The sequence below is a fragment of the Phasianus colchicus genome, chromosome 10 (genome assembly GCF_987193195.1).
Source record: "Phasianus colchicus chromosome 10, bPhaCol1.hap1.1, whole genome shotgun sequence".
Lineage (NCBI taxonomy): Eukaryota > Metazoa > Chordata > Aves > Galliformes > Phasianidae > Phasianus > Phasianus colchicus.
The window spans coordinates 14,727,848-14,755,265 of record NC_143445.1 but is presented as its reverse complement, the minus strand read 5'-3'; the positions used below and the strand labels follow the sequence as shown (position 1 = coordinate 14,755,265).

General features: G+C 47.8%; 1 protein-coding gene across 1 annotated transcript; it reads right to left on the bottom strand.

Annotated features, from left to right (window-relative positions):
- Positions 1–9,117: 9,117 nt before the first annotated feature.
- CLDN1 (claudin 1) lies at positions 9,118–19,591 on the bottom strand. The gene is made up of 4 exons (XM_031603415.2): positions 19,275–19,591; positions 11,490–11,654; positions 11,264–11,348; positions 9,118–11,134 (listed from the first exon to the last, which is right to left on the bottom strand). Exons 1-4 carry the CDS (start codon positions 19,495–19,497, stop codon positions 10,972–10,974), a joined length of 636 nt encoding a protein of 211 aa, XP_031459275.1. The 5' UTR covers positions 19,498–19,591; the 3' UTR covers positions 9,118–10,971.
- Positions 19,592–27,418: the final 7,827 nt, after the last annotated feature.

Below are 27,418 nucleotides of genomic sequence, written 5' to 3'. Positions count from 1 at the left end.
TCCTCATTGTTTTAGCTGAAAGAGAGATATGAAACTATTTCTAAAGTTAGGTGAAGCTCCGAGCCTCCCAGTCAACCCTTATTTGTGACCCAAATTACAACGAGTCCTGGGGCAGCACCTACCTTTACCAAAATGAATTATTTGCATCAGAAAAGCATCGTTTAAAAAAGAAAGCTCAGGCAGATGCTGCTCATCTGGTACACCTGAGCTCCTTTAGCTGTCCAGGGGAGTTGTCCCTGCCTTGCTGCCATGTAACTGAACTCACAACCAGCGTGAGAATTGCAGAGGGGTATGGCAGAGAAAGATATGGGCAGCTTTCCTGCAGCCCTGTGCCAGCTCAGCTGGGCACCTTGCCTGCTCCCACTGAAACTGATTCTGACCTTAACAGAAAAGGGGAGCGTCCTCCTGGATGATTCAACAGTTCCAAAGAGTGCATTGAGAAATGGGCAGCTGACATCAGTAAATAAGCTTGCTTTCATTTTCGGGAGTGACTGCTATTCCTGATGGGGATCGGGTGGCTTGGTTATCCAATGGAGATAGGGCTCAGTCGAAAGTTTTGGTGGATGGTGAGAGTCCATAGCCATGGGCTGCCCCGGGGCACCTTCAGATCTGGAAATGTGATGGCATTTTCCAACAGTAACAGTCAGGAGAGATTGGGATTTTTTCTGGATGCGGACTGATGAGAGCTCCAAATGGAGCAGGGGCACACCATGAGTACTGTCAGAAGCTCCTCAGCCACATTTGGGGCAGTTCTATGGCCAGAACCAAGAGAGGGACCCTTTTCTGAGAGGGACCAATGCACCTCTTCCTGCACTGATGTGGGGAAGGTAAATGTGCTGTGTCTTTGATCTGTTGTTTTGCTTAATTCAATCTAGATAAATGCAACTGTAGCCTGTAACTGTTTACTGGATGGTAACTACGGACAAGGACTTCTCATCTGAATACAAACCTCGAGCAGCTGAGGAAAGGGATGCGATGACAAAGGTAGCTGTAATAGCAGGATAAAAGGAAAGCCTCTTCCCTTCCTGTGCTGTTATAACAAACAAGTGGATTTAGTCTTTTCCCCAGTGGAAACACAACATAACAATAACAGAAATCACCCCACAAATGGCAGCACTCCCAACTTTCCATACCCTTATAGTGCTGTTAGAAGCCCTTTTTGAACACACACTGTGACTCTCTCCAACCTTCTGGCATCTGCCCTTGCACAGTGAGCCCAGCATATGTCCCCACACGTGTGCACGTTGGCACCAACACACTTGTAACCTTGCAGGTCCTGTTTGGAACAGGAACCTGTTCCCCACTGCAAATTGTTCCACTTCACCCTGCTGGAAGGCTGCCCGCACACACAGGCAGAGCGCTTCCAAAAGATGGAGTTGTCCTGAAAGTCTAGCTTAAAGTTTTACTGATTGTAATAGAATAACTGGTTTTCACAGATGAGTAAGAGCAGATACTGGTGCTCTTTTTAATTGCTACCATCAAGCTTCGTTGTACTTTCGAGCTGAATGAGTGTAAGTATACAGATGGGTGTGGGAACATGTCCCAGATTGCACCTACCACATTCTTCCTGTCTTCTCTGGAAGAGATACCGTCATTGTAGTAACCACCCTTCATCACCCCACAGGTTTGTGGCTGGATGGAGCTTAGAGCCTCCCTTCCTACCTGCCCGGGTCAGCCTGTGCGTGGGCAGCTGGCATTGCCCCCACCCCATTCTTCTGGTCAGTGTGCATGCAGCAGCCTCTGCAGCACCAAACTTACCACTTTTGGCCAGAACTAAATTCACATGTAAGCATCTACTTGGAAAAAAAATAAATGTCTGACACTGAGGAGACCATAGCACTAAGGGATATGGGAGCACTGGGATCAGAGCCCAGGGGGATGCTCCCTTGCCCTGCTGGGTGCTGTTCCCAGTTTCCCCACTGCATCAGCAGATGCATCTACAGGTGTGTGTGGTCAGTCATTCCAAGAAGGAAATCACCATCAGAGATGCAGAGAAAAAACAGCCTTTCATAGGAAGTCGCCTCAATTGCTCTCGAGTAAAAAAGGTGCTGCCCTGAGAGTAACCTTTCTGGTTTCGGTTTGCTGCATTGTAAGTTGTTTTGCAGATGAATTCCAAGGGGAAAGGAAGAGTGATTGTTTTGCTATCATCAGCATTTCTTCTGAAATTCTTTCTGTTCTTCTGAAAAAGAGTGGAAAGTGAAAAGTTCTGGAATAATCTCCCATGGGAAGGCATCGATGCTGTAATCACCACTTCCAGCTCCTATTTGTCCAGATTTGAATCAAAACTGCCCTTCAAAGGAGAAAAAGGACCGCAGAGGCCTGTCTGTAAATGTCTTCATGGAACCACTTGCACTGCTCTGTTTGTAAATCTCCCCTCTGGCAGGAAGGGAGCAGTGCATGCCCTGTGCTTCGTGTGGGATCTGCAGCTATTCTGTAAGGAATGCTGCACTGACTGAACTGGGGATGGGCTGCGGTCAGGACACATTCCTAGGAACCACAAATGGCTGATAGGGATCGGGGGTCATACAGCCTCTGGCTGGGCTCCAGGAGTGACCACACCATGATGGCCAGAGAAATGAGAGCCCCCAAGTTGCCCAAGTCTGCCCTGAACTGTGTTTTCAGTAAACCTCAAAGGACTGATCTTCTGCCCCTGTTTACCTTGTCACCAATAAACTTATTGCATCTGAGATGTTATTGAATACCTGGCACACAGAGGCACCTTCTCAACCCATTTACCCCTCTGCACTTTATTTGCTCTCATATCCCTACAGATACCATTTCTTTACCATCAGTAGGGACAGCCAAGTTGCCTCCTGAAAGGGACTCCAGGTTCATGGTGTGTGCTCAGGGTTACTGAACATCACCAGTACTGTTATTGGCCTCCAGTCATGCATGAGAAAACTAATTGAAGTGCAGACATTTGGTCTGTCCCATCCTTGATACATTACTTATTTTTCCAGCTCTGAGTTGTTTACACAGCACCTGACAAAGCTAAACTGAAGCAGTGGATTGATGGGCTGGGGAATGCTGCTGTTCATATGGTACTGGAGGAACCACGGTTAGCAGGGCACTGATGAGAATAGCTGCCAGCTCACATACAATGTGCCACTGCTCCTTCAGCACAGCACAGATTTCATTATCCAGGTGGATAATAGGAGGAAAGGGAGGGCTAACCTCTGGAAGCCAGAACACAGATAAGCGAGCTCGCTGTTAGAAGGGGGTGAGCTGGCTTGGACCAGGTACTTTAGGAATCAGCTTGAATCCCCTCCAAATCTTGTGTTTTGGGGCCCAGGCAGACAAAGCAATGCAATCTTTCAAGTGTTCTCTGTGTTGACACACACTGCTAAGCTTTGTGCATGCCAAGATAAAATGAGGCAGCCTCCACCAGTCCATTATTCAGTGCTAGACAGCTTGATTATGATGGAAACAAAAGACACTTTTGCAATATTGACATTGTGATCTATGGTAACCAACAAGTCCTGAGAGGCCTGCCACATTTTGAACTGCTGTTATTGCTGTAATTAACATTTTTAACTCAATCTGATACACCTTGCCTGTCTTCCTTGGGAAAGGGTTCACACAAAATGTGATTCCATCGCAGCAATTTTTGTCTGCTCCCAACTTGGGTCATGATGTCATCACATTTCAGAACTAGTTCTGGGGAAAGATTGTAAGGAAATTCCTATTAAAGCATGGTGGTGTGGAGATAAGAGCTGCTCCGTGTCAGGAATAATTCATGCCTTTAGCAGAATTAGGTGTGTACAAGGAAAGGCTTGTCATTTTTCTGCAGCCTTGGACCTTCTCTCCCCTAAAACACCGTACAGAGTTATTGTTTTGTTCCAGAGAAATTCAGCAGAAAACCTGAAAGGTTCACTGACCTGCAGTTCTCACCAGTGCCACAGTCTTGGTCCTCTTCTCCTCTGCCTCTGAGCTGAAGGTTAGAGCACCAGCACAGGTGACGTTTAAACTAAAAGGGAAATTCAGCTTAGATGTTAGGCAGAAATTCTTTACTCAGAGGGTGGTAAGGCCCTAGTACAGTTGTCCAGAGAGCTGTGGGTGCCCCAGCCCTGAAGGTGCTCAAGGCCAAGTTGGCTGGGCCCTGGGCAGCCTGAACTGGTGGGGGCAACCAGCCCATAGCAGGAGGTTGGGCTGGGTGGGATTTGAAGTCCCTTCCAATGCAAGCCATGCTATGATTCTGTGAACTTGCTCCAGAGTTGGCATTTTCTCAGTCTGTGGGGCTCAGTCCTGCAGGCACACCCTGACACCAGAAGCGGACAGCAAGAGCTGCAGTCCCATGAGCTCAAGTGCAGCCCAGGTGTGTGTAATAATTGATTTGTTAACCTGGTAGGCAAATGGAGAGGACAATACTGTATCCCAGAACAGGACCAACTTGCAACACAGTACCTATTTGCTGTCTGTCTGTCTGGGCAATAGCTCACTGAAGAGCCAGTGTTCCTGCAGCAGATGCCAGTAAGGCACACAGTGCCCAGCTGTGGGGTTCAGCGGGCTGTTCCCCTTTAAGGCAGCCCTGGTAGGTTCACTCCCAGCCCAGCTCCTGCCCCGTTATTTTTGCAAGGCTAACCCAGCCCAGCCCAGCCCAGCCTGTTGTTGTTTTTCATGCTGATAGAACATACCGCAGCTCCGATGTGAGCAAACACGTTAGTATCAACAGAGCCTTTTCCCCAAGCTAAACATATTATGGCATCAGCAAATTACAGGGGACTGTAAATTAGACTCCCTCTTGTGCAGGCTCTTCTTGTCAGGCCAGGAGCACATCCCTCCCTGAAGAAAGGCAGCTCCTCTGCTCCTTGCATGGGGCCATGTGCTCAGGCATAGTCCTGGTCCCATCACAGTGTGTTGAGAGCACCCAGGGAGCTCTGCAGGACGTGTCTCTCCAAGCATTTGTGCAGGGAGATGTTTGAGCACAGGTGTTTCTCTGGGGGAGGACAACCTCTCCATCCCATGCATACACCGAAAGCTGCCTTTTGTCATGTTAGCTTATGCCCACAACTAAATGCATGAAGGGAAGTATGAGCATCCCCATGCTGTCCTCCAGTTTCTGAGCACCTGAAATGAGGAAGCACTCAGACAATTCCCCAGAGCACCTGCTAGGAAGTCCTGAAGCAGGAAACAAGCAAGCAGGCTGCTTAGCAAACCTGTTACGGTGGATGTGATTTTACCAGGCCTTTTCCACAGAACTGAGAAGTGTGGAGAAATGCAATCACAGGTCTGAAGGGGAAAAGAAAAAAAAGAACAAAAACAAAAGAATAATTAAAATGAACTGTTAAGCTCTTTTCTCTGGAAAAAACAACCGAAGCAGCCCACGCTCTCCCATCCCCCTCACTGGCAGTGAGCTCTCAGGAGCAACCTGAAGCTATGGGCTCCCACACTGCCCCACGGCACCGCTCTGCACACACATCTCTGTGCAACCAAAGTCAAGAAAAGTCCCCCCCAGAACACAGCACACACAGGTAAATGATTATTTACAGCTGTGGCACGGGAAGCGTTACACAAGCAGTGGGTGGAGCATGTTCCAGCACCCGTCCAGGGCTGTGGGCAGAGAAACCTATCAGGGCTGTGCTGTTTTTACTCCCCCAAGACTGACTTAAAGCTGTTTACCTTGTAATAAGAATGCTATTTCTTGCTTTTTTTCCTCTTGGCTGAAGTTGTTTTCATGGCTCCCCTGCTGCTGTGCTGCTGGGGAACTGATATGGGGCGGGCAGGAGCACAGGGCTGGGAGTGCAGTATCCCACCCTCCCACCTCCTGGACCTTCTGTGCCACTTGCAAATTAAAAATAACATTAAAAATAACAGCAGCTTTTGGGTAGCTGAGTCTCTCCTAGGAGGCAAGGAAGTGAGAAAGCTTGGAACCAGCTGTACTCCCCTCCCTGCCTCCTGTACTGTGGTCTCAGCTTTTTTTTTGCCATGGAAAGCTGTCTACAAACTGTAGGGCACAGACAAAGGCTGGTTTTGTACCCCTCAGTCCTGGGAGTCCCTACTGGGATTGCTAGAGCGGGTCGTAAGCAGTGATGAGATTGTTCGTTCTCAGCCTGGATGTGAAGGCGCAGTCCTTTGTCAGAGCAGAGACATTCTCCACCTTCCTAGAACGTGATGCCCAGAGGTGGTGGGTGCCCCATCCATCCCTGCAGATACCCAGTGTCAGGGGAATGGGGCTCTGAGCACCTGATGGAGCTGCAGGTGTCCCTGTTCACAGCAGGGAGTTGAATCAGATGGCTTTTAAAGATCCTTTCCAACTCAAATGATTCTGTGACTCCTGGACAAAAGCCCACAATGCACCTCATTGTGCATGTTGTACCATTGCGGTGAAAGCACAAAAATATCAGGTTAAGAAAGGACTTGTGCAACGCCCCACAACGTGCCACACCGCCACAGCCCAGTCCAGCAGCCCTGGGCAAGGCAAAAATTGAAAAAAAAAACAACAAACCTTTACATGGAAAACTTTACATCAAAATTCAGGTCCCTGACACAAAACTGGGACTGACTGATGAACCAGGCAGGAGCAGAAGGCAGCTCTTGCGCCAAAGGAAAAGGCAATGGGCTGTCTGGTGCCCAGCCCCACAGAAGTACCCATGGGTTCACATGGTCAGGGGCTCCTGGTGTCTTCAGCAAGTCAGTGTAGGAACCACAGACCCTAAAAGCACCAAGTCCCTGATGCAGCATGCTAGGAATCCAGGCAGGGCTTTTCTGGAAAAGCTGTAGGAGTTGGGATGTATTCCAATCAAGCACATGAGGCTTAACAAAGGAGTGTTTTCCACTTTCTGCTCAGTGATGCTGATGCCATAGTGTGCAAGGCTTCTGCAGGGACTGCAGGCAGGGTGAAAAGCGATGTGCTGCAGAAGTTCTCAGTCACAGCTGGGCTGCTTTAATCATCCTCCACCTTCCTGGAATAGCATCCAGGTAAACTGAGCAGCCTGTTGGTATTAGGAATGAGGAAATCCTTGCAAAACTTTTGGCATTGCAGTCAAAGGGGAGTTTAAAAAAAAAAATCCAGGTCAGACACCCAATTGGGTGAATGGCTGTTGTGAGCACATAACTGCAGAACTCTGAAAAATGAGCACCCCTGGCCCAGCTCAGTGAAGGGCAGTTGTATTCCCCCAGCACCAGCCATCTGAGCAGTGGCTGAGAAAGGGAAATCTACTTGAATATGGTAGTATGGCTTACCGAAAGCTTAAAGCTACTTTTACCCCATTAAAAAAGCTTCTGAGTTTGTATAAATATTTCACAAACATTTCTTATCATCAGCTATCACCAGCTCCACTGGTTATTTCTGGGCTCTCCATTGTCAGAGTTTTGAATGCTTTAATGCACTATATATATTCTCAGAGCAGTACAGAAAACAAGGGCAAATTTATTACAAGAAACGTTTGTGTAAATCAGAAGCTGAACCTGATAAAGGCATTAGCACAGATGGTTTCTTAAAATGATTGAGTTGCAGAAGCCAAAAAAACCAAGAGGCTGATGCTATTCCAAAAACATCCTAAGCAATTCTTTGAAATACTCAATCAGTGTAAATGAGCATGTAATTCCCACTGACAGCAGAGTTCAGTATACACAACTACAGCACCACCTGAGTAACAAATACAAAGTGGAAGATGCCACACAGCAAAGCTCCCACTGTCTCTACAAACACCATTTCAGTACAACATGGCTATAGCAGCAGGATGTCAGAAGAATCACATGCAAAGATTGAGACCCAATGGGAAATTCTCCCAACACATCACTGCTTTCCTGTGAATACAGTGTAGATGTCTGAAGGACTTCTGAAAAGACAACTAATCAGACCTGCATGCTGTGTGAAATGTATTGAAAGAAGGTTGTGAAGCTCCTTCCTGAAGCAATAAATACACGAGCGTCATCCTAATTGAGCCAGGGACAGCTCTTGGGACTTCAGCCCTCAGCTCATCTCCATCTTGGATAAGAGATACTGCCTCATCACCACCCCTCAACTGGGATTGTGAGCCATATGGTGTTATGGTTCCCCTCAAACTTCACCTGGGCTTTCCAGTCAACTAGATGGCACCCCACAAACCCTATCTCCCAATGACAGTTTGCCCATGAACCAAGTGAAATTGAGAGTATATCAAACAAACAAGCTGGCCTCTGACCATCTTATGCTGGTCTTCCACAGGCGTGAGTCTCCTGCAGAGCCTTATCTATGCCAACAGCTGAGACATCCCTCTGTCCATCTATAGAGGACATAACTTGTTTTCCCACATTCTTCTGCCCAGGCCCATACTCCTGCACAGGAAACCTCATAACAGAACTTGCAAAGTCCTTAGAGAACATAAAAACATGGGAAAAAAATAATCTCAATGGAAATCCTTGACTAATTGACAGGTTGGAATAAGAATGACCATAGATCCCAAACTATGCCAGGCAACCAGTCTGCTCCAGGCACTGCAAGCTCACTCAGCCACATGCCTGTCTGTTTTGCTCTGCCAGCTTTAGAAGGCCTAATTAGCTCTATTCCTTTTGTTTGTATCACAAAAGCAAATAACCCTTGGAGGGAGAAGGAACACAGTAGGCAGCTCCTTGACTGAGTGCAGAAAAAGGCTTTAAATGAAGTTTGCCTCTCATCACATGCATTTGAAATGATGGAAAGGATGAACACAAGAGTAACAAAAAATGCAAACGTTTCCAAACCAGGCAAAAACAAGGGGGGAAAGAACATCTTGCACAGAAGACACATCTGCACATCTCCTTCTCCAGATAAACACAGAGAATGCGCTGCTGAAACACAGAATATCCCCTCCTGGGAGCACCACTGCTCCACACCCTGTCCCTTCCCCATTCCTGCAGCTCCCACTCCCCTGCAGGGAGCTATCTGCCTTCTCCCTGCCCCTTCCTGCTCCACCCAGGGTGCAGTCTGCCTTGCAGAGGAGCAGACCTTCTGGTTCCTAGGCTGCAATTGTAGCAGATTATTGGGTGAGTTTGTGCCAGAGGCCACAACTGCCTGACTCATTGCAGAAGATCTGTCCCCACCTATGTGCTCCATCTCAGCAGGCAGGCTCCCAAAAACACAACTGCCACTCCTGTCTTCCATACACTCTGTCCAAGTACTGTTTAAAATGTAAGAAAAATGAAACAATGCAGATCGTTGTTCCTTACAAAAATCCATTTATTGAAATTGTTTAAACACTTTATACAAGTTCCCAATACAAGCATCTGCTCCCTGGCACAGGGTTAATGCAAATACAAAAGCACAGACCTCAGCAGCTCTAGCATGACCTGAGCTGCCACCCCTTAAGACAAGGTACAAGGTCTCGCAAGGTCCCACTGTGCACCGGGCAATTCCCCATCGAGAAGTAGGAGCCATGTGACCCAGCTCAAGTACAGGTCAACATCAGATCAAGCCTGAAGCAAATGCTTTGGTTGGTTTCTTTAGTAGCTTTGATTTATGTTGCAGAGTCAGGTCAAACAGAGGTACAAGGCTTATATGAAGCACTAAGGCTGTGGTTGCACACAGATCTCCCTTTCTACAAAAGAAACCTAGATACCTGATGCCTCTGAACACATTCACCATTCTAAAGCCTGGTTGGAAGCAGCCAGCTTCCATCCTTAGATAAATCAAAGTTGAGCTGTGGAAGCTGATATCATCCTTTTAGGAACACCAGACTAATCTCCAGCCAGCCTTACCAGTATTGGTCAGACACTGGTGACAGACTGGTTTTAGGGTAAGGGGTGGGAACCCATGAGCTGCATTTTCATATAGGACTTAATATGCAATGATGGCTTTATCTTTACAATGCTGGGTTTCTTCCCTCTCTGGCAAGCTTGGATTGAAAGAAAATGCTATAACCTTCAGTTAGTTTCCTTGGAATTTGCCTTCATATCATGACTGAAAGTATTTGCAAGAGTAAAGATAGGGTCAAATGACAGCACAAGAGGTATCCATGGGGAAACATCAGGGAGTGGCAGTGCATTGTTTGGCTTAACATTTTTTAGCCACATAAGGCAAACAGATCAGTAATTTATAACTAAGCCCAAACTGGAATGACTCGAGGAAAGAGGGCAACACTTGTTAAAAGGTGACTTGTAACAGACAAGGGGATATAGCTTTGAGCTCAGCCAGGCTAAGAACATCAAGAAATAACCATCAGCAACAGTGTCTAAGGAACAACATGACAGCCCCAGAGACAACAGTGAGAACAGGGGATTGTTTCTTTCTACCTCTTCCCTGGCACCAGGGAGACCTGCAGCTGCTTGGGAGTTTGCTAGCTGTTTTAGCTGTAATGTTACAGCCCTTGGCCAATATGCAATCATCTTACCAGATCTTGTCAAAAGATGACACAGTTTAGCCAGGCTGTCTTACACTACATCTTCTGTTGGCCAACAACACATGCATACAGTTACAGATTTAGTTTAAGTCACAGCAATTTAATTTATCTGACCCTTTGCACAGAAAGGAGGGTGCTGAAGATGACACCAATAACAGTATAAAAACAGTTTAGATCTCTTCAAACATTCCTACCTGTAAAGTCACTTCCCCAAAATTATGTTTCCCCTTAAGCTATTGGTCTTCTCTTTGTATATAGTGTTTCCTTGATTTCTACACACACCACGCTGGGCTCTAACTTAATGGGATATGGGGACTGAATTGTTACCATCTATTTTTAATAAAAAAACTAAAAAAAAAAAAAAAGCACCAACATCCATCTAAAAACAGTATCATTTTCCCTTTTACTCCCAAATACTAAACTTAACCCAAGCTTGGAGGCTTCAATCTTTCCAGTGACAATACCTACAAGCTTAGGCTAGCCTTCCTCCACAGGCTGGGAGAGAAAGGAGAAGTTATGTCCAGTAGCAAAGAGGATTATAAAAAATATACACTTTTCTGGGAGAAGAGGAAGGCAAAACCTAGAGTCTGAACTCTGCTCAGGACAGCGGCATTGTAGTGTCCTCTCCAAATGCTTTTACTACCAGTGCTGGTGGCTCCTCTTCATCATTTCATTATACGTAATCCTTCCCTGTGGAGGGTGCATTTTTGGGGTAGCCCCGACTGGGTGGGTAGGAGGTTTCACTCCGAGGGCAAGAACAGCAGAGGAAGGCTCCCCCCAGCAAGGCCAGAGAAGCAGCTGCCCAGCCAATGAAGAGGGCTGATCCAAATTCAAATCTGGGGAGAAACAGGGAAAAGAGCAAGAGTTGTAATTCCCTCCTGTGTTCTGTGCCACCTCCACCCAAAGCTAAACCAAACGAACATCTGCCATGCTGTACTATAGCATTATATCACATGGGTCAGTACCTGGTGTTAACAGGGGTGAAAGGGTCATAGAAGGCTCGAGCCACTCTGTTGCCATACCATGACGTGGCCACCAGTGCTGCCAGACCTGCACATGGAGGGAACACAATGCCATGTTTACTGTTAAGAATAAAACAGACAAAAAAAAGAAATCACAACAGAAGCATGCAGCAGAACCAGCACTTGGAACAACACCCATCTGTTATTTAGTAACTGTAACGTTACTGACCTGCAATGATGAAGATAACCCCACCGAAGACAGCCATCCTCATCTTCTTCACCTGGTCATCCTCCATGCACTTCATGCATTTCATGCCAGTCACAGCAACAAACACGCCAACCAGGCCCAGGAGTATGGCAGCCACCATCAAGGCTCGTGTAGCCTGCAGGCTGCCTGCAAGACATCAGGGCTTGTGTTACCACAAAGACAACTCAAGATACAAAACAAGAATACAGGAGGAACTCAGATTCCCGGGGTTCAGTGATCATCATGGAGCTGGCAGTCACCATGCCTAGAGATTTTCAAGAAAAGGGTAGAGGTTGCACTGAGGGCCAGGATTTAGTGCTATGGTGATGATGGGTGGGGATGAAAAGGTGATCTTAGTAGACTTTTCCAATCCTAATGATTCCAGGATTCACTTTGTTGTGTTATACCGAACAAAACCAAGAGATTCTAGTTTTAAGCTCTAGGACTATTATGCATGAGGATCAGAGGACTCTCAGTCTCCTCTAACATGCAGGGGTAACAGGGTATGCAGGAAATGACCTGGGCATTACCCTCAAACATCTTTTGTTCCCGGATCATTTGAATCTCAATGGGAAGGACATATCTGTTTATCAAAAGAAGTATTCAGATTTGGGCCCTACCTTGACAAAGCATTTAGCTGTGTTTTAATATGAATAGTACCATACATATGCATAGTCCCACAGCAGGCAGCAGGAGCCCCTTATTGCTCAACACCTTCAAAACCTGTATTTTGTACAAATACCTCCATGCTGATTTAGACTCTAAATGGAGAAGTAGTGAGTCCCAGAAGATTAAAATAAAATCACTATTGCCACAGAAAGAATTTTCCCCGGAAAAGTGAACAACTTTTTGGCCTTAAGTATTTAACCTAAACTCAATACAGAATGTCTCAAACTTCTTTTGGTTTTGAGGAATTCCAGCAGAGGATGATGCCTTCTAATGGCAAGGATCACACTGGCCTGGGTTCTCAGCAGATTTCCTTACCCAGGATTTGCCTTTGTTGACTCACCTGATGGCACACTAACCATAATATATATTTGCTACAGAACTCTGATTTTATGGATAATGAAAGAAAACCAGTTTTAGAAATTAAGTCATTACTGATTAAAACTTTCAGGTGACTGAACGACGAAGAGCAAGCAGCAGTAAGATTAGCCTGAGCTTTTACTGCCTGGCAAACTAGGTTGTTTGAACAGCATGCCATTTCATATACAGTCCTGGGAGCAAACAGGGCTGGGTAATCACAGGAGCAAGCTCCCAGGAGCACACTGTGACTAAGGCAGAGCTGTCCCCGACATAGGTTACTTAGCAGCAATGTGTGACACATACTATTTTAGTCCTATAATCCATTCCCAGATGTGCCAATGCATTCTGTAGGTCTGTGACTACTTGCAGGGCATGATTTAAGCCTATGTGGTACCACAGAGCACCTGCAAACCCGTCAGTCAGCACAGCGCATCCCCACAGCACAGTTACCATGTGTCCATCAGAGCTCCTACACAACAAAGGTCTCTGGGCTCAACCTGAAGTAGTTTCAATAGCCAGGAGTGCAGTCCAAGAGGGTTGCAGAACACACACTTAACCCCTGGTGCTGCTTTATTCACTGTGCTTTGCAGGAAAATTCTTCTGAGCCACACCAACAAGATGCTGGCCTCTCATTCTATTTTAAATGAAATAAGAATCAGCCTCCAAACACACAGTACAACCCTACTGTTCTGGGAGTAGCTTATAAAACCTGTTAAAAACAATACAGTATGGTAATATCTAGAGCAATAGGAAGTGACACACTTTCCTAAGAAACAGCTTTCTTAGGAAACATCCCACCATCAGCTTGGCAAAGTGACATCTCACCTCCTCCAAAGGGGGAGGTGATACACCTCTGCACCACCCAGGCATGAGGCAAAACCCATCGGCTGCTTTGATTGCAGAAACCCATTTGCAAACCGTTTATCACTTCAGCATAAAAATCACAACAATGGTATCCGAAGACATTCTTGAAGAAACTGCTCTCCAATCTCAGTGAATATACATTAAGGAGTAGCTTCTAGCTCACAATTATGCCATTATAAAGACTTCTGTTTATGGGTTACCACCTGGAAAACCAATTCAGCTGCCACACATTTAGGGCAAAGCCTTACACAACAGCTGCAGCTCTGGAGAGGCTAGATGGAGACATTCACTCATACTTGACATGGGAAAGGACACTTGTGCAGCAGCACCAAATCATTCCAGCAAGTCCGCAGTAAGCTGGACTTAGTCTTACTAAAAAAAAAAAAAAAATCAACCCAAAAATCCAACTCTTTCAAACTCGTAGAGTTTTTGTGAAGCTAAAAAAACTATGGAATGTTATCTGGGTGCATGCCATGCCAGCTTTGCAAAAGTAGCTGAACACAAGAAAAGAAATCCACAGGTTCCTCAAGGTAAGGAAACAGACTGCAAGAGTTCTTCTGAGGGGCTGCCTGCTTTCAGCAGCAGTCTGAGTGCTCCTGACCCTCTGCACATTCTTCCCTGCTTTATCCACTGAGGGAGAGAAGGCATTTAGGAAACTTGGGGAACCAGAGAAAAAAGCAGAGTGATATAGGCTGGCACTTGCAGCACTTTTACCTTCCCACCACTTCTGCAGTGTGTGCAGTACATCACTGTGGTTAATGATAAAGCAAGCAATTAGTTATTATGTACTCACTTGCAACTGAGTTAATGAAAGCTGCACATCCAGAGGATGAGAGCAGTAGTTTAGTATTAGCTCTGCTGTTCGCGTGGGCCTTTCCAGGTGCTTTAAAAATGATATAATTAAGCAGCATTATCTTAAGCTGCTAAACAGGACAGGTTAGCAATGGCACTCAACACCAACTTTCCAGCTGCATTATAGTGGAGAGAAGCAGGATTTCCCCTGTGATCCAGGAGTCTCAGAGTGGTGCAGCACCCAGAACTCCCGCTGCACAGACCAGGAGCCCTTAGGGCAGAGTAGCCCCACTCCAGGCTGCCCAGACACTACCAACAGATGTCAGATGGCCATGTTTTGTATCAAAAACTGTTTACTCAGAAGCCAAGCCTTTTTATTGCTGGTTAGTAACTGAGACCTGGTCTGAAAATGCCTATGGCAAGAAAGCAATAAGTACCATCAAGAGTCTTAAAACTACTGAAAAATGTTAAAAACGAATCCTACAAGCCATGGTAAGATACCATACAGCTCTTAACTTGTTCCACCCACACACTGAAACCAGTATTATGTGCTGTCCAAGGGCTTTGACTTACAATGACATTTGGACAAACTACTTGATACGGTTTTATCTGATGTGTAACTCACATTTTTTCCCTCCTCACTACTATCACACAAATAATTGCTGCCAATAGCTTGGTTACAAAAGACTGAACCGGCCTCATTTTTCAATCACCACACTTCCTTATTTATTCTGTTTATATCACCTATGCTACACAACTATTGGGAAAGAGACATCTGATTTTGTTTTTTTGTAATGCAAAACTGCTGTTACAGCTCTGTGTGCAGATTGCTTTCTGACAGGATGCTCATTGAGTGCCTCGTTTGCATACTTTGTATGGACTTCTTCCCTTCCCAAGGGCATCCATGCAAAGTGATGGCAGAACAGGTGAAGCAGATGCTGTGCAGCTCCTCTAATCTCCGCAAGAGAAGTTCCTGAAGACTTACGCACAGCCCTGTACTGCAAGCAGCGTGTTATACCATCCACCTCAAAGACAAGCCAAGCAGCATTCAGAGCCTTTCTACTGGGGTTTCATTGAAGCAAAATGCATTTCACTGAAGGAGCTGGGTTTGAAGTCCTGCAGCTCTGCCTCACCAGCACAGGAGCATCAGTCCCTGGAGGCAGGGAGGTGAAGATCAGCGCAAGCAGTGAGAGCTTCAGAGGCAAAGACCTGCTACACTGCAGCCATGCTGGTGATGGACCCAAGAAGTCTGCTGATGGCTTGAAGGCTTTCTAATCCACTGCAAACGCAGCATGCTCATCATCACCATGAGACGTTCCCCATCTGGTCTTCTACAAATCACAAGTCCACACAGAAGAGCCTGGGCAGGATGCAGACTCAAACAGAGCCAGGCTTCCTGTTGAATGGGAATGCTGACAAAGAGCAAGCAACAGTGGCCTTGTACTCTGCCTACTCCAAAGCAAATAAGGTTCAAGGTTCTCCTACTGCCACTCAAGCAGCAGGGGAAAGCTGACTCAAAGCAACCCAGTCCCACCATTTCCCGATCCTTGGTCAGGAGACCCAAGCAGCCTGTTTTCCCACAAACCTGGAAATTCTCTTACCAACAGATTTAGTAGCAGACTAACTACTAAAGCTGCTTAGCAGAAGCTGCTTGTGGAGCAATAAAGCCACTGTGTTGCAACAGACTCCCATCCCCTCTACAGACACAACACAGCACCGAACAAGAACAGCCTCAGTGGCATTCCAAGTAACCTTCTACCTTGTCAAAGCACAGCACAAATGAGACTGCTTTATCACTCCATCACAATTTTTCATGAGGCAGGAACATGGATTGAGAAACACGGGAGCAAATTAACCCTTAACCCACATGAAAGCGCACACACTCGCAGGTTCTACTTGCTTACTCCAGATGAAAAGAGGTAACAAAGGATTAGGACATCCTTGTCCCTCCTGCCTACTGGAAGACCAGTCTGCCAGTCCCCCCTCCCTACCACCAGCAGAGCTGCAGCAAGCTGGGGATGAACCTTTCTTCTCCCCTCACCATCATTTTCCCCCTCCCCAGCTCCTCGAACACACTCAGTCAGAGTGCTAATGTGGGAGGGAAGATTTCATATTGCCATAGTGCTGTTTGACCCAGAGGGCATCCAAACCCTTGTTTATTTTCTGGGCTACAGCACAAAGGCTCATTGCAGATGTACTAGGTTTGGTGATGAAGTTGCGGATGAGTCTCAGCTTGTCTCAAGCATGGAACATCTCCCAGCAACTCATCACTTGGTTGATGGTGCATCTCCAGCTGGAACAGCCTAAGCACAACCCAGAACAACCTTTGCTTTGAGCATGAGATCAATTTGGTAGGTCTGAGAGGTTCCACAGCCAAAGCCCAGGCATCCCTCAGCCTCCTGCCTGCTCCCATTCCCCTGAAACCTGGAGGAGCCCAAAGCTGAGCTAGCTCCATGGACAATGCTGGAGGGCTACAAGAACAATGTGCAACAAAGCCTGTTTGCAAGGGTGGCTTTTTCTGCCTCTATGTCTACATGTGGCCACGCTTTTCACCTCAGCTAGCAAAACACAGCCTTTCTATTGCCTGAATGGGAGCATGTCCCAGCCTGACATAAGCCCCCTGCTGAATGCAGTGTGGGAGGAGTGCCAGCATGGTGCACTCCAGCAGCATAGCCACATGGGAACCTGAAGGCCCCTCAGTTGGCTAATAGAGCCTGACAAGCTTGTGCCAACCCCATCTGACACCCAACTCAAGCAAATATGGGTATACATAGAGAAATGGGAAGAGCTCCTAAATAGCCACAAGCTTGCTGACAAAACTTCTCACCACTCCCACAAGAATGAATTACAGCAGGTGATGAGAGTCAATCCTCTCTATGTGGGCAAAGTAATTGCAGGATCAGAGCCTCTCCCATCAGCGCACGAGGCTCAGACACCTGGTTCTGGGCACATGCACGATGCCCTGGCAAGAAAGCAGAGCCAGGAGAAGTTCTGCAGCCCACATCACTGTATCTCCACCACATCAGTGAACACAGGAAGGGAGCTCTGCTGCACAGTTGCACCTGTTCCAGGGTGAGGTCGCCAAACGGGGAAAGAGCTGGCGATCACATCTCCAGCCAAAACAGCGTAACAGGTCACAAAGACCTCAAGGGGAGGACAGGGAAGCAGCAGAAGGCAGTATCCTTGCAGGTGAAAGAGGCACAACCTGAGAAAGCTGGGGTGCCAAAAGCGAAGGGCATTTAAAGCCTTTGTTGAACTCTCCATGCAAGAGAGCATTCCTCCCCCCCGCGTTCCCATATTTCTTAAGCTTCCTGGGAATCTTCAGGTCCCTGTAGGGCCAGGAGCTCTGTAAGGGAATAAAGGGCTGTTAACGACTCAGGCTCGGCCTCTGGCACCTCATCCTCCCCCGAAGCCTCGGAAGAGCCTCCATTGTCCGCAGAACAAAGGTGAAAGAAGCAGCCGCTATTGAGCGCTCAGCTCTGAATAGGACAGGTCGGGAGGTCCTGGGGCAGGTTTATAGGAGGCAGGCAGGTCTTGGGGCTGGTTCTGCAGGCAGTCTCATTTACAGCAAAAAGGGCTACAGCCAAAGCCCCCCAGGCACGTTTTACCTTTCGCAACCGATTCAAGGGGCAGCCGAAGATTGCTCAGCCCCGCCGGCATCTTCACCCCCCCCCCCCCCGTCCTGAGAAGCGAGGCTTTAAGCTGAGCTTATATCTGAGTATCACTGCACTCAGCCCGCACCCCGTGCTTAGCCCAGCCCTGATTACCCACAGCCCTGCACCTCGATGGGGCTGAATGGGTGCATCGCGTTCCCGAAGGGCGTAATTTGCACCTGTGGGGCCCACACTGCTGAAGCAACAGGAGAGGCTGTTGGTGTTCGGTAGCACTTAAGGTGGGCAGCATCACGGCGTGAAACGGCGGGGGACGGGACTGGGGCTGGTAACATGCGAACTTGGGGACAACTCCCAATGGGCTCTCTGTGGTGTTATGTGAAACGACACGTTCGTTTCTTCGGAAAAGAGAAGGCGACCAAGGTGGTAGTTAGTGTTATTAATTAGGGAGGGAGAAGGATGAAGATGTTCAAGGACAAACCGATCTCACTACTCCCGGCTGTGGGGGTGGGAGAGCGTTAGGAGGATATCGGGAAATGATTATTTTTTAAAGCCCCTTTGGATGTTAGCATGAACTACAGTCCAAACAACTGCCCTAATACTCAATCTTCCAGAAACAACTGAGATTGGAACAGCTCAGTGTGACAACCACCATCGAGTAGGGTGGGCCGTGTCCCTGCGCAGCCACCTCTGGACGGGACAAAGGATCTGGCATTACCTGGGCAGACTGCTTTGCCTAGAAGACGCAAGTAGTGCTGCCTGGGCTGGGAGCCAGCTCACCTGCCAGCCCTCTGCCTAAAATCCCCGCAGGAGGGTCGGTTATTTTCTCAGGTAACATTTCCCAGAGAACAAAGTTATCCCGTCTGAACACAGCAAAAAGAACAGAACGCAGAAGGATCACTACTTGAAAAGTTAATTTCTGTAGTACTTTCACTAACTTTGTTGCTGAACCACAGTCCAACAAAAGCAATTCCTGCCTGTTTGTTCCGCCTCAAGCCCTCTCGTACTCACGATGCGTCTCCGGGCACACGCGAAGGACCCGACATCCCCTCCCCGAGTGGTCATTTGGGGACAGACAGAGGGCTGCGGGCCCCTACCCCCTGCCAGGTCCTGCCACACTGAGGACACACACCTAAACCCCGACGGGACGAACAACGAGGCAAAGGGGACTCAGCAGGACGGGCCACCCTGAGCCCTACACCGCCACCCCGCAAGGGACAGGTAGTAGTAAGGCAGAGCAACTTCAATGAGATTGAACCCTAAGACTCCATAAGGCAGCAGCCCCAGGTCATTACACCTAGTCTTGTCGGTACGCCGCCAAGGATGCGGAGAGCCCGATGGCACCGGCACACCTGCTTCCAGCCCTTCAGCCCGAGCCCCGACAAAACCGACCAGCGTACGATGGAAAAGACCCAATGGGACCCCCAGATTCCATAGGTCCCAGCCACCGCCCCCCAAAATGATCCCGACTTACTCTCCAGTTTGAGCAGCGAGTCGTACACCTTGCACTGGATCTGCCCCGTGCTCTGCATGGCGCACGACATCCACAGCCCCTCGTAGAGCGCCTGAGCCGTTACGATGTTGTCCCCCGCGTACGATGCCATCTTCCACTGGGGCATGGCGGTGCTGATGATGATGCCCATCCAGCCGAGGAAGGCCAGCACGAAGCCCAGGAGCTGCAAGCCCCCGCTGGCCATGGCTGCGCTGGGCTGCTCCGCACCTGCGGAGGTTGGCTGCGATGAAAAACGCGGGAGCACAACCAGCACCGCACAGCGCACTGGCGCCCGCGCAGCGCTGCGCGCAACTTTTAAAGCCGCGCAAAGTGCGCCCCCTGGCGGCCGTCCCCCCCCCCCAACCGCCCCGCCCAGCGGGGGTTTCCGCGCTGCTCCCACCTGGCGGGTGATGCTTCGCACTTCTGGGGTGCTCCGCCTGCGCCCATCGGGCGGGACCTGTGGGGGTGACACTGCGCCAGTCCCGTTCACGCTGCTCGGATCCATGTGAAACACCTTTCCCACAGCCCCCCCAGCACCACCGCTGCGGGGCGAGGGCACAGGGCATCTCCCACCGGGCACGCAGTTGCGGAGAAAACAATAGAGAAGCAATGGAAAATATTATTTTATTTCTGATTTTAAAGAGTTTTCAAATGCTGCCGGGACCCTCGATCCAAAGTTTTGATTCCACCATTTAAATAAGGACCATTCTCTCTTAAATGAGAAATGTACCTTTCTGAACGCTTCAGTGAGCGCAGTGATTTTAAAAGGTTTATTGAGCCAAGGGGATTACAGACCAGGAAGAAGTGTCCTCTTTGTCAAGCGTATATTTGTCTATTGACAATAGTTTCCCTTTCTCCTGCATGAACGTTTGGATATTGACGGTTCCGGACTCAGTGAGGGAACACTGTGTCCCTCCCAGGGCCGGGAAGGGGGGGAGGGGGGAGGCATGGTGGGACTGGGTGTTGCTGCCCGACTGCCAGCCTGGGTCTGCCGTAATTCCAGCTCTGAGATAAATAGGTGATAACTACCGATAAAGGCTCTGCTGGAGGTGGGGATGGGGCTGTATTGTTTTGACACCGTGGTTTTAGTGCGTTCTGATGACTGAGGGGATTTTGCTGGAGCTGCTTCCTGAGGTTGCACACAGACAAACAAGCAAGCTCGTGATTACCTGACCGGTACTGCGCAACGCCGGGGGGGGGGGGGGCAAAGGGGAGAAAAGCAACTGCAACCCGACCACAGTCGACAGGGACAAAGCCGGGCTGCTTGCCTCCGAGCTCTCGCAGCTGCCCGGCTCACCGGTGTGATGAAATCCATCCTCCTCACTCGGTAGCAAATCTATCCAGTCGTGGCGTTTTTCACTTCGAAAGCAATTAGGTAGCTGTGAATCTACAGCTGAAGGAATGATGTTTTTCTGGGACTTCGTGGAGTCCAGTTTTATAAGTTTGGGAGGAAAGATGAGGAAAGCAGGAAAGTTTTCTTTGGCAACGCAAAGATAATAAAGTAGATGCATCACACTGCGCATTCATCAAAGGCTCTCTTACAGGGAGCAGAGAGAACAGGGTGGTGCTGGCCTTCAGCTGATCCCTGGGAGAAGCAGTCCCTGACGAAGAGACACAGCAGAAACCCTCGCTCAACTGGGGAGAGCAGGGCTAGGAGTGTCTAGACATTGATGTCTGGGTAGTGCTATCAGTCTGATAATGTTCACCTGCAATGCAGAGTTGCTGGGTGCTTCGGAGCATTGAACCGACTCACCCTTTCCTGACCATCCCACACCTCCCAGGCACAGAAGGCAGCTCCTTGCTGCACATGGTCAGCTCTGGGCAGGAGTGCAAGTTCCAGAAATGCTTTCAGAGGGTTTAGAGCTCCAAGTGGCCAGGAGGGGCAACAGAGCAGTGCTGTGTGGGAAGGTCTCGGACCCTCCATTGGAGCTTGCAGGAGAACAGGGGGAGGATTCCTGGGTAGCAACCTTCTGGATGCAGTAGGAATGAAGTTGAGGAGATGCATGCAGTGTGCGTGAAGCACGTGGTCTGTCACAGTCATAGAATCATAGGATCACAGAATCATTAAGGTTGGAAAAGACCTCTGAGATCATTTAGTCCAACTGTCATAGAGCACTGACCATGCTGCTGGCTCCTTGATGGGAGACAATGATGGAAGTGGATGCAATTCACACTCACCCCATACTTGGGAAAACCTGGGCTTAGTGTATGTCTTGATGGCAACAGCTAAAGCTGTCTGGGGTGTGAGTCTGGCTGCTTGGACATAGTAGGACACCATGCATCCTCACTTTCTTCCCCTTCCAGAAACCCAGAGCTTAGATTGAAAATAGCCTTATTCTGCGAGGGATACTGTGGGATTAGAGCCTGGATGCTGTGCTCCTATGGGGCTGTGCAGCAGTCCCATTGCCCCCCTGTACTGCACTGAGCAGTATTACTGAATGAATGTATGGCAGAGTTGGTTCAAATAAAGCTGATGTAAGGCCATATGGAGATATGTCCATGTGCTGGGCTGCAATATAGGCTCATCTGCTGTGCTTTTGTACTTTCTGAGCAAAAGCTCTATGCTCATGTCTCTGTTTGCCCATGTCTTCCCTATCACATCCTTCTTGCCTCTTTGACCACTGAATGCCTCTGACAGGGAGTATAAACACCTCATGTCCAGAGTCCCGTCCTCACAAACACTCAATTCGTATTTTGCTTTCCAGAGTCAACTTTAAGTTGATACTTCTTAGTCATGTTTCATGAAAGATTTCAAAACCCAGCACCTCTTCCTGCGGACATCACAAGCAATTTACACATCAAGATAAAACACTGAAACTCTGCATTTCCCCTTCATCACTCATCGGCATTCTCAGTACTCTGGAATTTGCTGAGATTTTTTATAACATTGCTAAAATCATCAGGTCTTCTCTTCTGGGCTTATTCCTTTCTTTGTATATTAGATATCTTTATTCTCTCTTCTTCAAATGGTTTTCTGCTCTGGTTCAAAAGGCAGTTGAACTCTTACACAGTAGTCGCCGTCTTTCCTACTCTGCCTAGGATTCTTTTTTCACTGGAAGTCCCTAACAGTTTTCACATGCTAGTGACAGATCTTTTTCTACCTGCCTTATGAGGAAATACCTTTCCTTTACATTCTTAATCTCAGCCAAAAGACCTGGTTTTGTCCAAGATGTTGCAATCTCCTCTGTGTTCTCTAGGGAAGAGGTACTCCTGCACTGACAGTGTTTCATGACTGCCTGTTCTTACATAAATGTGTGAGTCTTCCTTTTGCATCCTTCACAAATGCAGGGTCGAGTGAGAAGATACTGAAGTTTATGTATGTAGATAGTGGGATCAAAGTGTGAAGTTTTAGTCTGCAAGCAGACATGATGCTAATTCTTCATCAACATTTCCCTCCTGTTGTATCGTTGCTTTGTCGTTGCAGGGAGCAAATGCTTAACACTGTGATTGTTTTGCTCCCTTGGGCGGTGTCAGGCAGGGGAGAAGCCTCACATTTATGCTCAGCAGAGGTTTGTGATCTGTGGGTAGTTAATGATACCTGTTTCCTTTTCTGGCAAAAACAAGCTTTAACACTTGCCAGGACTTGCAGGCAAGCAGCCTGGTTTCCTTTTTCTTCAAGACATTTATTGGCAAATATCTTACAGGTGTGCAGAGCAAGCCCGGCCACATGGACCAGGTTTTAACAGAAAGACATGAGCTGGATCAGAAAATGGGATTGACCAGACACTGTCAGCCCATCCCACCATCTCTGGGCACTCGGTGGTGGGGCTAATACAAAATACATAGTGAATCATCTCCAAGTCATGTTGCAGCCCACCCTGACGGGCTGAGTGTATCCTGGAGCAGGTCCATGCGTCAGGAGAAACTGCTGCAGATCTTCTGTGGGATTATTCAGGGATTGTGTGAGAATGCATCCTCCCCATCTGCAGTGTGTTTGACCATGGGAGCAGCTGAAGCAGCCAAAGATCACAACCTGCAGGGTTGTAGAGCTCAACAGCACAAAAGCTTAACCCTTCATCAGCTGCTCACTACTGCAGGAATTCAGCACCAAGTATTCATGGAGAAGACCAGCTCCAAATGTTGCTTATTGGCTAAAAGTCAGCAAGAAGATAGAATATCCTGCACTGGTCTAGATATTAACTAGCGTATCCCCAGTTGGGACTCAAAAGAATCATTGAGTCCAGCTTCTGGCTCCACACAGGACCACCCAAAATAAGATAGCAACCAGCACTACAATTGGAGATTTTCCCTGCACACCCAGATTGAATTTCAATTTCCAGAAGGAAAGTTCAGATTTCCTCACTGGAACCAAACTTTGCAGTTCATGAAGGAAGCACGACTCTGAGGTATTTGTTCTATACTGACTGCCCACAGGGAATACACTGTGAAAACTGGATTTGAAATGGGCTGTGTGAATTGTTCCTTCTCAAATTCTGAGTGTCAGAAACACCTTAAACCACTCAGTGTTTGGTCAATAGACATGACCTGGAATTCCTAATCTGCTGGAGATAAACCAAGCTAATAATCAACCCTCTTCTTGCAGCCATTCAAACATTGACGTTTCCTCACTGGCTGTAACAAAGGTGCAGTTTTGGGAGTAGTTTCACTTTGCTCTTCACATTATTGATTTCTCCTTGCTCCATTTAAAGTGTTCTCATATGCAATGTATGGAGATTGCATGGGCTGGAGGCTGGCTGGCATCCTGGTTTCTCTTTCAAGCCAACCTCCAATGAGGATGGGATCCTGTCTCCTTCTTGGCTTCTTGGTGTTCACCTGTTGCCATTGTTTTTCCCCCTCCCTGAATCAGCAACTCACAAATGACCACAAGGCCTGAGAATGTTCTCCAGGAAGCCCCAAAACACTGAAATCATTCCCATCTGTAAACAAGTGGTTTTGGTATTTATAAAGCTGCATCATATCTGTCATTACCTGCAGCAGCACTCATGAGTTAGTTCCCAAAGCAATCCTGGAAGCTCTGATGAAGACTTATGGCAAGAAACCCATTCCATGGAGGCCAAGAGGTTTGACCCATAGAATAGGATTTGTTTTGCTTTTGATTTTTCTGTTTTAGGATTGTTCTTTGGCTGGATATCCTGTACCAGAGGTCAGATAGAAAACCAAAGTCAAACAGTCAAATTCATGAAAGTGATGAGCTTTGCAGTGCTATAGAGTTGAGGGAGTGAAAAGCAGGGAGTTATTAAACTGGCTTCTGTATGCTCTTGGTAGAAGGTAGCTCTCTGTCATATAATAAACAAATGTGTATAACTCTAATCCTGGTGTTAGGTGGTAGGACATGCATGGTGGATCATCTAGGTCCTCAACAGTTAAGCGACAGATGGAGAATTTGCCTTGTTGGAAGAGGTGACAAACAAAGGTGTGGAAATTTTCTTCCTCTGGACCTTGTGCCAGAAGGTTCAGATGCAGCACTGGAGCTTCCTTTTGTAGAATCATAGAATCATTAAGGTTGAAAATGACCACTAAGGTCATCTAGTTCAACCAGCTCGTAGTCCTGGAGCAGGGAGCAAAGCAATGTGAGTGGGTGAGACTCAAAGAGGGAAACAGATCTGCATATGTGACAGTCAAGGTCCAGACGTACTGAGGTCCCAACGTAGTAAAATTCATTCCTGGAACCTGCATATTCATAGAAGAGTTTTCTAAGTGCAATTACAAAAGCCATCTCAGCTCCTCCAAGGAATGGAGTTGTAGCAAGGAACACATTTCTGCCCGTACCTCTCCAAATCTCCACCGGGGGTTTATGTGTGACCTTGATGGCTATGGAATGAATTTCCTGAGATGGGTAAGTGAAGAATCCAATCACCTTCAGGATCACCTCTGAAATTTTTTTCCTGTTCCTCAAGTGATTCTTCATGAAATCAGAAGAAAGGAGGAGGAGGAATTATAATGGCAGGAAGATACAATAAGGAGACTGAAAGAGGAAGAAGAGGAGGTAGCTAATGACTAGGTCTGAATCCCTCTGCTGGAACTGCTGTTAAGCTGAGACTGGAGACAAAGTCATCACCATGAAGCCAGAATTACTACCATTCATGTTGCTCACCCAGTAGAGTACCTGTGAGTCTGGTTTTGGGGCAGCCTTCATGTCAAGGAAAAGCCCATGCCGTAGTCAGCTTCTAGAGGCTGATCAAAGATTCCCATCCCAATGTATGTCTGTGTCTCATCACTTTGTTCCCAAACCACAACCTCTATCAATTTCCTCAGCCCTTATGATAAGTCAAACAACTGATGCCAGGAAGATAAAGCAATCCATGGTCTTTCCTAGAAAGGCTATGCCATAAACTGCTGCAGGAGTTGTAGATCGGGCTGTTCTAGCTGTTCACGTTCAGTGTAGAAACTGGAACACGAGTTTTCAGGTCATTTGGGGTTTCTGAACTCAGCTAATAGCACAAAATGTTGGGAAATGTGGGTCTGATGGGCCCACAGAACTTAGCAAGCTGGGGTTAGGCCACTTCCCCCAGATAATAGTGTTGAGATGACAGGGAATGGCCTCGAGTTGTGCCAGGAGAGGTTCAGGTTGGATATTAGAAAAAATTTCTTCTCTGAAAGAGTGATGTTGCATTGGCACAGGCTGCCCAGGGAGGTGGGAGAGTCACCATTCCTGGAGGTGTTCAAGAACTGTGGAGATGTGGCACTGAGGGACATGGTCAGTGAGTGTGGTGGGGATGGGTTGGGGTTGGACAAGATGACCTTAAAGGTCTTTCCCAACCTTAATGACTCTGTGATTATGTTTGGGATGTGCTTGTATATTGTATACATACATTTAAAGTACACAGATTACTATGCTGTAGGAACTCTTATGAGAGGCTGGAAATGGTGAAAAATTGCTCACCGTTCTCTTTGTTATGTTGAGTTTGTACAACCTACAATAAATAATTGTCTCTGCATAACCGAATAGAGCGTTAGGATGGGAATTGTGGGAACTGATATTCAGTGTGCTTCTGTCCCCTTTAAGACATTGAAACCAGAGTCAGGTATTTCCGTAACTGCTCCTTAGGCACACATGGCTGGATTTCCCAGTGGGAAGCAGGGTCAGACCTGCAGAAATCTTTAAATACAGCTAGTTATTGTATTGTATTGTGTCAACCTGGAATTGAAACTCTTGAAAATCCTTTGCTAAGCGCAAGACTCACCTGCATGAGAGGCAGTGTGTGTGTGTGTGCACAGGTGTGCAAAGCAGAGGAGGAGGGACAGAGCTTCACCTCTCCCCCTCCACCCCCCCAACTTTCTGACGCATGGTTCTCGTTTTCTCGTTGTCTTTAGGGCTGGGAGAGCACGCTGGCAACACAGGGTCATATTTCAGTGCCTCAGGGAGATGAAAGCCCCAGTTACCTGGCTACAGTCCAGGGGCTCTACGTGCTTTTCTCACAGCTTTGTCTCTCTGTCACGAAAAACCTTCCCAGAGCCCGTGCACACAAAAGGTTTGGTGACTTGGGAGTGCACCGGCAGGCCCACGCCCCTGTGAAAGCACCTACAAAATATGAGTAGAAGCAGATGAAGAAACTCCTTGTGCCCGGTGTCCTTTCTCAGTGAAAGCAGGGACCCACCAGGCTGCAGGACTGTCAGTGTGGCTGGGTGACTGCTTCTGGTGGGAGAACAAATGAGGTGGGAACAGCGTGAGACACAGTGGGACCTGTGTAGGTGGGGGCCAGGGATGATGCAAAAGTGAGAGGAACTCCAACACTGGGAGAAAGGAGTAAGGATGGGAGTGATGCTCAGTGAATGGGCAGTTTGGCCCAAGCCTCTGTTAGGAAAGAAAAGTGAGAGCCCCTCCTCACTTATTTAGGGCTAGGGTTAGGGTTAGGGAATGTTGAAGATCTGGGTCAGTCCCACATCAGCTCTGGGCAGATCTGTGTGTCCAACACAGGGACAGCAGTGAGGAACTGGTCCCAGGCAGATGGGCAGGCACCCACATCACCCAGCCAGCCCCAAAAGCTGCCGTAAGCTTGTGAGCTGTGAGTCAGCTCTATGCTTTCTCCCAACCTCAACCCTCTCCCTTCCACAGCAGATCAAACATCTTATTGCCATGCTAAGCATTTCTCAGCAGCCCCTTTCATCCCCCCTCTCTCAGTCCCCTGGAGGGTCTTTTGTCACTCTCTGATAAGAAAGTCGGC

Excerpts from the sequence above, each read along its gene's own strand:
- CLDN1 (XM_031603415.2), bottom strand. The coding sequence starts at position 19,497 with ATGGCCAGCGGGGGCTTGCAGCTCCTGGGCTTCGTGCTGGCCTTCCTC. Across the intron at positions 11,655-19,274 it reads CTCGCTGCTCAAACTGGAGA|GCAGCCTGCAGGCTACACGA; the intron begins GTAAGTCGGGAT and ends GATGTCTTGCAG. Across the intron at positions 11,135-11,263 it reads TTCACCCCTGTTAACACCAG|ATTTGAATTTGGATCAGCCC; the intron begins GTACTGACCCAT and ends GTTTCTCCCCAG.